At 38.4% G+C, this 13,242-nt stretch overlaps 1 protein-coding gene across 1 annotated transcript in view; it reads left to right on the forward strand.

Moving 5' to 3' along the window:
- NSF (N-ethylmaleimide sensitive factor, vesicle fusing ATPase) overlaps positions 1-13,242 on the forward strand; it is a 142,783-nt gene that overhangs the window by 60,237 nt on the left and 69,304 nt on the right. Inside the window, exon 9 of the mRNA XM_001917185.6 lies at positions 11,998-12,197. Within this exon, the coding sequence (XP_001917220.2) occupies positions 11,998-12,197 (200 nt within the window). The remainder of the gene's footprint in view (positions 1-11,997; positions 12,198-13,242) is intronic.

Below are 13,242 nucleotides of genomic sequence, written 5' to 3' on the forward strand. Positions count from 1 at the left end.
TCTGTCAGGGAATATCAAAGGACTTGTGGAATCTCAGCATTGCAGGGGATCATTAAAGTCATTTAGTTCACAGATTGTTGTTTGTTTTACTTTTCTCTCCATTTCTGCTGAATAACTTCTGCCAAGTTCCTTAGGCTAAGCTTGAATTCCTCCTGTGACAGGAAACTGATTTTCTCCGAATGCTGCATTCCAGTTTTTGAACAACGTAGGTTGAAGTTGAGTCTTCCTTACGTTAAGGTGAGAGGTATAAACTTGTAACTTCTACTACAAGCTCTAGTTCTCTCCCAAGACTATACAGAACAAGGATAATCCAGCTTCGCTAGGAAAGCTCTTGAGGTATGTGAAGAAAGCTACTCTGTCCAGAATAAACTCCCCTGAGATTTATCTTTTCTCAGCTAAATCTCCCAGTCTTGTTGGTTCCTCCAGCCAATCCTTTTGTAACTTGATTTTTAGCCCTTTACTATCTTATTCACATTTCTCTGAACTTTAACATTTGTTTATATTCGCCTTAAGTTGTGAAACCCAGAAATCAGTGGAGTACTGCAAGTGTGGTCCCTGTTATAAAATAGACCAGAACTATCCATCCTTTGTTCAAAACATCAGTCTTCTTTTAATGCAGGCTGAAATTGCATTAACGTTTTTGACATCCACATTCTATCCTGACTCATATTGAATTTACTGTTGAGTAAAACCCCCAAGTCATCTCTCACAAAGCCATATTTCCCCCAGTTGTACTCCAGTACAGAAATCTTACATTAATTCTTGATACCTTTTATCTTGTTAGAATAGCTCTTTGCTGTTCTACAGCTACAACTTGTCAAAGAATAAAAAATATATCCTTATCAGCTTACGATTTAATTGAGGCTGTAGAACATATGCACTAAATAAAATAAAAGACTAAGAACTCTTAGAAGGCAACTTAATATAGTGTCAGTTGTAACTATGAATGATGTTTCTCAAGGTGTCTCTGGCTTGCATTAGAATCACTTGAAGGGGCTTGTTAAATATTCAGCTTCCTGAACTCCACTCCAGACTTAATGAATTCGAATTTCTAGGAGCAGTGCCTGGAAATCTGCTTTTTCACAAACTCCTTTAGAGGTTAGCACACATTAAAGTTTGATGACTGCTACAGTAAGTATTGAAGAATAGAACCCAAAGATGTGCTCAGAGCTAGGTGGTATTAACAGAGTTAAATGTGATCAGAGTTAAGTGGCATTAATTAAGGAGGTGATTTCTGAGGAACATGAACTGTTAAAGTGAGTATGAGTTCCAGGGGTAGGAAAAGAAAAAGTAAGTTGTCTGCTAGAGAAGACAAGATATTTGCTAGTCTGAATCAGAGGCCTTATAGAGCAGTGAGTAAAATGAGTTTAAAGCTAAGGGACAGAGGACAAAAGAAGAAAGGAAAAGCTGAAAAAATTCTAAAACCTATAAGGATACATGCTGCCAGATGGCAGCAAGGCAGGACCTGCTGTAGTAGAAGCGTGATCTTTGTCATCAAGAATTCATGAAATACCAGGCCACACCCTAGGAGGGAGTGTCAAAGGGTGGGGGTGTCAGCAAAAATTAGTTTGGAGAGTTGCTACACATACCCCATCTTTAGTTCTAGGCTATCTAGTAAGAAGATCTATATTAAATCTCAGTTGACTAATTTGGATGTGGACCAGTCAGGTGGTAAGATATCTTGCACAGCTGCTTGCTGCTCAGGGAATAGGCCTTTTTCACTTTATAGTAACAGAACTCAAAGTGATCTTGGTATTTTAAAGTTGGTAGGGCAACAGCAAGTCTCTGCTAGACAAAATGATATCCAGGGAATGGATGATCAAAGACCTGACTGCTCAAATAGGGTCAGAAGTTGTATTTTTAGTCTTAAGTATTTCCTTTTCTGAAAGATTTGATAAGTGCACAGCTAAGCAAATACAGATGATAACCTGTTTTAGATGGTGATTGACAGTCTTTGAAACAAACAAACAAAAGCCTGTCCTGTATTATGAGTTGATGGAAGTTATGCTCAAAGTCCTCATTGCATGGCTGGAAAATTCAAAACTGTTTCTGAGAGTAAATAATCATAGCATACTATTAAAATGATAAGTTGAACAGAACTAAGAAAATACTCATGATTCTAGGAGAAATTGGAATTATGCAAACTTTGAAACAAAAGATCAAATAATAATAATCTGTGATTGTTTTTTCTACAAGTGCATGCAGTATTTACAAACAAGCAGTCAAATCTGGTTTGCACAACTGCAGAGAGAAGCTTGCAAGACTTGTGAATATGTCCTGACTTGCCGCTAGTCTGTTGATGGCCTCCCTCTTTGGCAAACATGGCGAATCTGTCTGCATTTGAACTGGAAGCTACTTGGGCTTTCCCTTTAAACATCATTTATCATTCAAAACTCACTTCACTCCTCTCTCTCTCTCTATAGATTATGTTGTCCACAAAATGAATTAAACGCTTCTTGTCCTGATGCTAATTTGACAGATATCACTTCTAATTTATTATCATTCTGCTCTTTCTTGTGTAAAATTAGTGTTTGCTATAATTTTTTTCCCTTTTGGATACCTAAAAGTTGACTGATGATTTTTCCTCAGTGCAGCTTGCCCCTGATACCATCTCAGGAAAACAAAGAAAATACACTTTTTTAAAATAGAAGAGCTTAGCAAATACAAACTTATCTTTTGATAGTGTTTTGAAAGATTGTAAACAGTAAACATTGGTTTATTCATTTTATTACAGAAGTAAGACTACGTATTTTTCAATGAGCTATTTTAAGAAAAAAGATTATAATGAATATATTAGATGTCTTATAAATCTTTTCATGTGTCGTTTTCATCAGAGGAGTTGGATAAGCCTTATTATGGTGGATAAAGTCCTATTCTACTTAGACTTCTAGATCAGAAATCATTTCAAGCTATTTGTAGCACATGCCTTAAAGACTCTTAAAGTTCTCCTCATCAAAATTTGTGGGATTATAATCACTGGATATCAACACCTGGGGCTCAAAAAGTATTCCCAATTTTGTATAATGTGGAAAATTGCTAATTCAGCTGAGAGAGTGGTAGCTAGAAGTAAACTAAAGTGAGAAGGCATGTCATACTAATCTACCTCAAACTAAGAGGTAAAGGATGGGCTGTGGTAACCTAGCATTGCAAATACCCTTTTGGGTGAAGTGCCCAGAAATGGCCCCAGTTCCTCCCTGTAGAACCAAATCATCCCAGGTGAATGCCAGTGGGGCAAGGTGTTTGCTCCGTAAGAAAGGGGAATCTCAGCTTTCTAATATCTGGCAGTTAGGGCCTATAAGAGTGGTTGCAAATGGAGAGATATGGGGAACTTTAGAAAACAAACATACTTATTATAGAACAGTCAGGAAAAGATGATTGGATGTGTGCGTGATAAGCATGATAGCTTGGTTTTCATGGATGAGCTACATATTGACCCTAAATGAGCTTGGAAAGCTTGAGAAATAGGTATGAATTGACTCTGCCTGAGGCATAAGAGAAGCAGGCAGGATTGACTCTGATAGTAATCCACCTGGAAGAGAGAGTAAAATCTGTATGAACTTGCTGTGGTCCAATTTATTTACTGCTGTGCTCATTTGAGCTTGAGGTTCATCAATGAAATGGATACTATAATTTGCAACATTCAAGTGGCAATAGTTTTAGATAAAGTTTTAAGGGGCCGGATGGTCATAATAGTCTCAGAAAAAATTTCATAAGCAAAATAGTCACTTATTTTCAAACTTTACGATCAACTAACAGTGATCTAATTCTCACATGCCAGTTGGGAGTCAGGTTCCATTTCGTCACTCCTCTACAGCAAGATGATAAAAAATAAGCTAATATTAATTAAAGCCAGTATTTATGGGCTCTTACTATGTGCCAGGAAGTAAGCAAAGTGCTTTATGTGCATTATATTTAATCCTTATAATAACCTTCTGAACTAGTTGCTGTTATTTTTTTCTAGCTACCAAGTAGAAGACCCAGGATTTGAATCCAGGCAGGCTGACTCCAGAGCCCCTATTTTACACAATGTACACAGACCTTGGTTTATTTAACACAAAAGGCCGTCCTTTATTCTGAGATTATGTCCGTCCTACCTTTTGATATTAAAATATATTTTATTATATCAGATCGTGGTGATAGATGATGTCAGGTTTGATTTGTTTTTAAGAAATCTTTACCTTGCAAAATAAAACCAAGCAACTCAATGACAGGACTCCTCCCTAGTTTTTTTAAAGAAGTTCTTTTGCTAGTTTGTGATATCTAAGTCTGAGAACCACCAGTCAGAAAAGTGGGGCTCTTAGTGATTTTTAATGTTCTCTAGAGATTTTTCACTTGATTTATTTCCTAATGCATTTATCCAGTCACTCCTCACCTATCTGGCACCTGACCACAAATCATACTTTCATCCTTTTGACATATATCTGTTGTGAAACATAATTAAAATGGAGCTTCGTGGTTCACATTCTAGGAAATCATTAAAAATACTTTATGACAAGGTGTCTAGAACGAGATACAAACAAGCGTTATATTAAATTCTTTACAGAAGATAGTCTTAAAGAGGGGTTCCAATGTCTCATTCACTTAAATCCTTAGTAAACAATAACACTGTCATTTGCTACGTTTATTTCTTTGGCATTTTATATTATTCATACCTTTAGTAATAGCTATTACTTAATGACGTATTAATAAACATTAATACTTCTCATTGTCACTAACATTTGGAGAAAAAAAATGAGAGAAAAGAATAGCTCTGCTAGAGAAGAATGAACAGATGAAGAAGCTGTCTGGCTTACTTGCTTTTCCTGACTAATCTTCTCTGTGTGTTTTATTTATCTATGTGTCATTGTTGATTTTATTGTCCTCGTTGGTGATTTGTTCAACAGTCTATCTTCACAATTCTCTGACTGCCTCATTTCTATTGAACTTTCCTTCATTCCATCTCAGCCACCCACTCTTTGTTCATACCCAAGTCTTTGCCATTACCAGCAACCACCACTTCTGAGATTTCCATTTTAAGCATCCTGCTCTCTAGCCACCTCCTGCTTGTTCCTTGCTTACTTCTAGCATTCCCCTCACCCCAGCTCCAGCAAGTTTGATCTCATGGGACTTTCTAGTTAATTTACTCTGTCACTTCCCAGCCTTTTTGTCCTCTCTTCTCTCTTTACTGAGCTTAAATTCTATGGTCTATCACATTTATCTTCCTCGCATGCACCCCTGATGGCCTCGCTTCTCATCTTCTACATGTGTCAAAGCCCCAAATGTGTCTCAGCCATCTGCCTCCTCTAACAGTACCCAGGCTGTTAAATATGACTTAAGAAAAACACAAAACCGTGGTGTTTGATCTCACTTTAAATTTAAGAATCAAATCTCCAGTGGGTCTTCAGTATTTCTTGGAATCATTATTTCCTGGTGTTCCTTCTGTGGTTCCCTAGTCTAGTCAATTTACTCTCCTACTCTCTGAGATGACTAGTTCTCCTCTCCATTCTCTTCAGACCTCCAATACCACCTCTTCCCTTCTTCCATTCTCACCAGCAGCTGATAACTTGGAATCTTTATTTCACTAAGAAAATGGAACCAATCAGAAGAGAACTTCCTCATCTTCCTACTACCAAATGTAGCATTTGTTTAATAGGTGAAATAATATGATATCCTGGAACTTCATTTACTCCTATATTCAAATATAATTAGCAACTTAAATTCCAAAACCATATATATAAATCTGTTTTTGGTCATTTTGGATTATGCTTTTCACTACCACCTTCCTTTATGTTACTATAACCAAGAGTTGTTGATATGTTTGTGCCTCATTCAAATAAAATTAGATGTTTTTAAGAAGATGATTAACAGGAGCACCTAATAAAACAAGCAGTTAAGTAATTGAACGCAGGAAATTAAAGAAGAAATGCTTTTGGAACTATGTTTGATTATACTATTAGCCCACAGTAGTTCTTACTTATCTAAGTTATAGAAGAAGGAAAAAGTATGCAGATGATTTAGAAATGAAGATTATAGCCTCAAACTTTATGGAGAATGGAGGGAAAATGTTGAGAACAAGTCATGTGATAGTTTTGACCTCACACTTTGGATGAGAAAATTAGATAATAGAATTGAGCCATAAATATGTTGATTTCAAATTAAATTAACTTAATGCTGTTGTTTATCTCATGTTGCTAAACTTTAATATTCAGTTTCGGGGGGCCAGCCTTGTAGCCTAGTGGTTAAAGTTCCATGCACTCCACTTTGGTGGGTTCACAAGATCATATCCCAGGCACCAACATATACCACTTGTCAGCCATGCTGTGGTGGTGACCCACATACAAAATAGAGGAAGAATGGCACAGATGTTAGCTCAGGGCTAACCTTCCTCAAGCCAAAAAAAAAGAAAGAGGAAGGTTGGCACAGATGTTAGCTCAGGACCAATCTTCTTCAGCAAAAAAAATAGATTCAGTTTTGAAAAAAAGAGACGGTTAAAACCAAAGAAGTCAAGATTCTTATGCCAGCTTTGATGAATTTGTATTTATAGAATTAAGTAAGAATCCACATCTTACCTACCACCGTAAGTTGCTTATGTAATTCCAACAGAGAGGAGAGTTCCTCAGTGACCTAAATTTCGTATGCCAAGTTCACTTACCTAATGGTATCTGCCTGCTCAGGCACATTTCCCCACACATTTTTCCACTTCCCCACATTCTTTCCTAACCTTCACCATGTTTTGCAATATCACCTCCTCATCCCTCATTTTGTAGATGACCTAAGCCCCTACTTTACATAGTAAACAGAACACAGGCATAACCTCAGCTTACTTCCTCTCCTCTTTACTTAACTAGTCTCAGAAAGAGGTGTCCTTCCACTCTGCCTCCCTACATCCCTCCTCTATGTTGCCAGACTTCCTGAAAGTATGATCTTTGTCTGTCTCTGCTTATACTGCTTAACTGCTTTCTCATACCCTAACCCCAATTGGTCTGACCCAATCTGAGACCCTGTGACCCAGATCAGCATGAACTTCCTGATTTTTAAATCTAGTGTTCTCTTTCCAGGCCTCATCCTCTCTCTGTGCAGCATGGGTCCCTGTTGTCACATTCTTCTGCTTAAAACTTTTTGTGGCTTTTCTTGTGCCCAAAGCAGGCATTCAAAAATATTGAACCAGTTGTCCTGATAGCTTTTCTGAGCTTTCAGCCTGTTTTTTTAATGGACATTACTGCTGGAATCTTGAATGCCTTGGGGCTAAAACCAAAGTTATGATTTCCTCTGCTCTCCTCTTGCCATCTTCTTGGTTACCTTCTGAGGTTGTCATCATTTTACCTGTGTGCCCAGGCTGGATAGCTTAAGGTCATCCTTGACTCTTCTCCTTCTCTTATTTTCGTTTGGTCACTAAGCTCTCATGAATCTCTCCCACATCTTCCTTTCTTTTCTTACTACTATTTCCTACACCTATTACCTCTTTCGATTCCTAGTCTCTTGTCTGGATTATTTCAGTAGTTTTTAATTTTGGATTCCATGAATGGACCTCAGAAGATCTAAGAATTCCCTCAAAATTACATGCAGATTTTTGGTACATGTGCATTGTTCTGGGGAGGCACATTTGACTGACTATTCCATGGGAAAGAGAGAGAGAGAATGAGAGAATATGACAATTTACACGAGTCAGTTTCACTGATTTCTCCTTTTTCCATGCCTTCCCTTGCTATTTAGTTCCCTAACCCAGGGCACTGATCTCTGAGTACTGAGGGGGCATGTAAGACATAGAGGAAAAAAAAGTAACAGCAATCAATGCAGTTCAGCAGTCAGACAGTCCAGCCGCCAGAGATCAGAGATTCCCTAACATCAGAGTCGTGCTTTAATGTCCTGGAGAAGCTCAGGAGAAAGCTGGGGCATCAGCAGGGGCACCAGTAGGGAAGTGTCCTCGTGAGGCCTCTGAACCTCCGCTTCCAAAGGACTTGGAGTGATATGAAAGCTTAATTGGTCAATTGCAGAGCCAGCCAGTGAGGCAGTGTCCCCAGAAAAAGATTGAGAACATTCCTCCAACTAGACTACCACCCTCTGCCTCTTTGTTTTCTAGTCCTTCCTCCACTCTACCCCCAGAGTTAGTTTTTAAACACAAATCTTATTGTGCACCTTCCCTCATTAAAAACCTCAGGGGTTTTATGAAACAAATGAAAAACTCCTGGGTGTGGTGTGAAGGCCTTCCATAGTTGAGAATCTGTCAGCCTCATCTCCAGGCACTCCCCTTTCCTTTCCTCCAAGGCTCCAGCCACAACAGGTTGCTACTGGCTGTTTTGAGAGGACAGCTTCTACATCCATACCTCTGTGCCTTTGATCATGCTAGTCTGTCTCTTTAGGTGCCGTTTCCTCTCCCTTGCCCAGCCAGGAGCCTCCTGTCCTTCAAGGCCAAGACTGAATGTTACCTCTTCCCCTGTGTCCATCCCTCATGTGCTGCCATCAACCTGACAGAAGCAGTCTCTCTTGGCTAGGTTCCAAAAACATTTCACACATCTCTCTGATAATGTCATAATATATTGTAGATAACCTATTTTTGTTTCTGTCTTTTCTACTAAACCAGAAATGCCCTGCAGGTAGGGACTGCCTTTTTCATGTTTGTATCCCTAACACCTATTTCGTGCCTAGTCCAAACAGGAGCTTAGTACACTTTTGTTGAATGGAATTACTTATGAAGAGTTTTTATGAGTCATTTAAAATTAGAGACCAATGCTTATTTAATAAGTCAGAATAGGCTATAATAGTAATAACAAAGTCCCGTTTCCACAGCTTATTCAAGTAACTACTTCCTTTGTGGAAGTGGATTTTGAAAATCTTGACATGTCAGTGTATATTTTTGATGTGTTTTCTTGCGATCCTAAAAGAATTATAGTTCTAATGCAAACTAGAGCTTCTGTGACGTTCCCGTTGATGTATATTGAATAGATCTGTCATTTCAGAGATCTGTATTATATGTAACAAGTGCCATGGATATGTATTTATCTCTTTCTTTCAAACTTCATGGTAATATTTTGTGAATTATTTATTTTAGAAGATCTGAGTCAATTTATTCAAAACACATTAAATTGAGCATTTTCCACATACAAAAACAGAGTTACAGAGTTAAGGTTCTAATCTTTATATATCGTGTATTTATATATCATTTCTATATCTAGCATTTATATATCACCAGTTTGTTAAATTTGTGAAGTCCTAGTCATTGTAAGTGTGTTTTTAGGGTATTTAAATTAGTTCAGCTATGAAAGGAAACAGTGTTCAATAAATTAAGAGCTTTAAGTAATTTTTTTAGACAGTCTTCTCTCCCTCATTTTCTTTGGGTTTTGTAGGAAAAGAATCAACAATTTACTTATTCACCCATTTATTGAGTGCATATTATGTGCTAGGCATTATGCTGGGTGTTTGTGATTCAGGATTGATGATACATGTGGCGCCTCCCCTTGAGTGGTTCCCAGTCTAGTAGAGAAGGAAGTATACAAACACGTAATTGCAGTTTAAACCTTGGAGAAGAGGAAGGAAACTCCTCCTTTGAGAACTAGTGCTGAAGTTGAGAGTGAATGTATCTGCAGATAAATTTGTAGATAGAGGAGCAGGGAGCTAAAGGGAGGTCATACCTGATAGTCTTTGTTTTTAAATATGCGAAGTAGGAATCTAGATCGTCTCTAAGAATGAATGGCATGGGGTAGCGCTTGAGAAGAGAAGGTGAAGATCTGGATAATTGCTAAGGAGAATGGGAGAGGAACTAACAAAAACAAGTAAAGGGTGGCATGCAGTATTGAGAAAGCAGTGAGAGTAGCACTGGAATTGGTCAGCATGAAACTGAAGATACCGGTCGGCACAGTGACGGCATTTTCTCTGGCCGTGCTCTGTGGCCAGTGTATAGGTGCAGGAAAGCCGTATTGTGTTCAGGCCTCGTGGGATTGGTATAAGAGAAGTACAAGAAGGCCAAGGATGGGGCCAGCCCAGTGGTGCAGCGGTTAAGTGCGCACGTTCCGCTTTAGCAACCCGGGGTTTGCTGGTTCAGATCCCAGGTGCAGATGTGGCACCGCTTGGCAAGGCATGCTGTGGTAGGCGTCCCACATATAAAGTAGAGGAAGATGGGCAGGGATGTTAGCTCAGGGCCAGTCTTCCTCAGCAAAAAGAGGAGGATTGGCAGCAGATGTTAGCTCAGGTCTGATCTTCCTCAAAAAAAAAAAATGGCCAACGAGTTGAGAGTCCTTGAAAGAAAGTATGGCTTAAATGGAAAGAAGTACAAATAGGAGGAAGTTGTTAAACTTGGAGAAAGTTAAGAAACTGGAGAAGAGGATAAGGCCGGTACTTTGTAGGTGCGCAGCGAGTCTTCATTTTCTCCTTTCTATCTCCCCGTCCTTGTGCTTGTTTCACCACCACCACTACCACTGCCATCTGCCTCTGCTATGGTGCATATGAGTAATTTCAAATCCTGATAGCTATTGACTTGGAAGGGAAGATTAGGAGCCAGTTTCCAAAGTCCTTGTCAGATGTGTCCCAGGGCTTGGACGCTGGCTGTGCTTGATGGTATTGTCCTCTTGGAGAAGCTCAAAGCTTATCCCCTTATCTCCCTACCACTCACTCATGCTCCAAGAGTGGGTTAAGGGCAGGACATTTTACTGGGCTACCGTTCTTAGGACAGGAATTTACTCTGATGAGAAGGGTTAAGACTCTAAGCTGTCAAGGGTTTACACTTAGTTCCCCTTGTCTCTACAAGCCTAACCATAGGCACGGATCTCATTACTTTTAAGGATTTGAAAGAGAGTCTTCTTGACATCAAGATAGAAGCAGTGATCTTACTGGCAACTCAAAGGTTCTTCCTCTTCAGAATCTAAAATTTCTGTTAAAGTTAGTTGTATCTTGGGATTTCTTTCACATGAGTTATTAAATGTATTGTCATAATTTTTTCTTAAAAGATATAATTTTTAAGGCTTTCATTCCAAATGAGGACAAACTATTTTCCATAAAAAACACACTATTTATATTCCATTTCCAGAAATTTTCTTTTCACCTGTAATTTCAAGTGTAACACTGAAATCTAATAATTCATTATTTCACAGAGTGCTTTTTTGGTGTAGTTTAAAGAAAAAACTCATAAAAGAGTCATGCATCTTAAGTGTGAAACTGCTAGAAACGTGAGAATTCCCAGAGTGAGTAAACAGAAACCACAGGCTATCTTAATCTTAAGAAATGAAGTAAATGCTTGTGTGGAGTTGGCTAAAGAAATCCTGAGGAGTCTAAGTCATCAGTCCTGCTGTTTCGCTGTTGTTAATGATACCTTTAAGGCATTTAGCAATGCTTGCCTAGAAAAGAATTGAATGCTATTCTTTCAAAACCTCATCTTCATCTGGGTGGCTCTGAAGAAAGCATGTGCCTCGCTTGGCATTAGTCACATGAAATAAGACATTCAGCTTCATCCACAAAGTCTGTAACATCCATCTGTATCCTGTGGATTGTTCTATACTCATCTATCTCAGACGTGTCTGCCCTTTCTTCAAATGCTTGTATTGACAGGTAGACCTGTAATTTCTATGACTAAGATATAGTTTCCGTAGCCTGCCGTATCATAACAGGTTTGTGTTGGATTAAATTTGCCTAAAGACAGATCTCTTTTTTTCTCTGACCTTAAAGCAAAGGATAATGAAAAATAAGTAGTAGTTCCTGATTAGGTATTTAGGTCAAAGAGACATTTTCAAAGTTAAAAGTATTTGTTCTAAATGATAGTTTAAATATACTTTTCCAAAGACCTTTAGTTGGCAGCTTTTCCCCCTCAAATATTAGTACTGGTGTAGGAATTTTTTCTGGATTTTCTATTTTAAAAAGAGCTTCTGTTGTTCATTCTTGTTCTATTCATGGCACCTGGATATTAATATGTGTTAATGGCATGATTGTGTTTTTCCTGAAGTGAATATGAAGAAGAAAGAAAACTTTCCTTTAGATGTCATACTTGGATTTTAGTTAGTTGGTGTAAGACTGTTTTCTTTTCCTTTTTAGGTTGCAAACATGTTAAAGGCATCCTGTTATATGGGCCCCCAGGTTGTGGTAAGACTCTGTTGGCTCGACAGATTGGCAAGATGTTGAATGCAAGAGAGCCCAAAGTGGTCAATGGGCCAGAAATCCTTAACAAATATGTGGGAGAATCAGAGGCTAACATTCGTAAACTCTTTGCTGATGCTGAAGAGGAGCAAAGGAGGGTAATGTTAATATAAACATAATTTAGTAAAAGTTTGTCACTTATATGGGGAAGGAAATCCAGAGTTGTGGTGGAAAACTTGTTACTGTGATCTATATTTTGAAAAACTTGCAGGTAAAATTTATTTAGTACCTAGTTTATGTATATCACTGAATCAGGGATTATGGGGGATTTACATGATGTGAGCAGATGTCATTATCCACATGTTCACAATACAAAGAGGGATGATTGTATAAGCTAAAGATTTTGCAAAAACAGATCGTGAATATGTTTTGAAGTGACGCTTTTATTTCACATTACTTCCAGAGACTTGAACTCATTTATCCTTTGGAAAAGGGGGAAATTAAATCCATAAAGGGACTTGTAGAATTATGTATACGCAAGGTCCATGTGTAGAAAGCTAGCTTACTTACCACCAAGTCAGCTCACTTGCAGAATGACAGGTATGAGTTGTTAGGTCTCAAAGAAAAGCTTAATTTGGGTCTTAGAAAAAAATTAAATTAAAAATCAAATCAGAGTTTACTAATTGTGATGCTTAATTTTGTGTGTCAATTTGACTGGAACATGGGATGCCCAGACATTTGGTCAAACATTATTCTGGGTACGTTTATGAGAGTGTTTCTGGATGAGATTACTATCTGAAGCAGTAGACTGAGTAAAGCAGATTGCTCTCCCTAATGTGGGTGGGCCCCAGCCAATCAGTTGAAGGCCTGAAAAGAACAAAAAGGCTGACCCTTCCTTGAGTAAGAGGGAATTTTTTTCCTGTCTGACTGTCTTGAGCTGAGATCTCAGTTTTTTCCTGCCTTCAGACTCAAACTGAAACATTAGTTCTGCCTGGATCTTGAGCTTACAGGTTTTTGGACTGGAACTACACCATTGGCTCTCCTGGGTCTCCAGCTTGCTGACTGCAGACCTTGGGACTTGTCAGCCCCATGATTGTGTTAGCCAGTTCCTTATAATCAATCAATCAATCAATCTCTATATATAGTTAGATAGATCTATGTAGCTGTATGTCTAGATATCCATTTTTAGGTGACCAATTGGTT

Source organism: Equus caballus, chromosome 11, assembly GCF_041296265.1.
Source record: "Equus caballus isolate H_3958 breed thoroughbred chromosome 11, TB-T2T, whole genome shotgun sequence".
Classification (NCBI taxonomy): domain Eukaryota; kingdom Metazoa; phylum Chordata; class Mammalia; order Perissodactyla; family Equidae; genus Equus; species Equus caballus.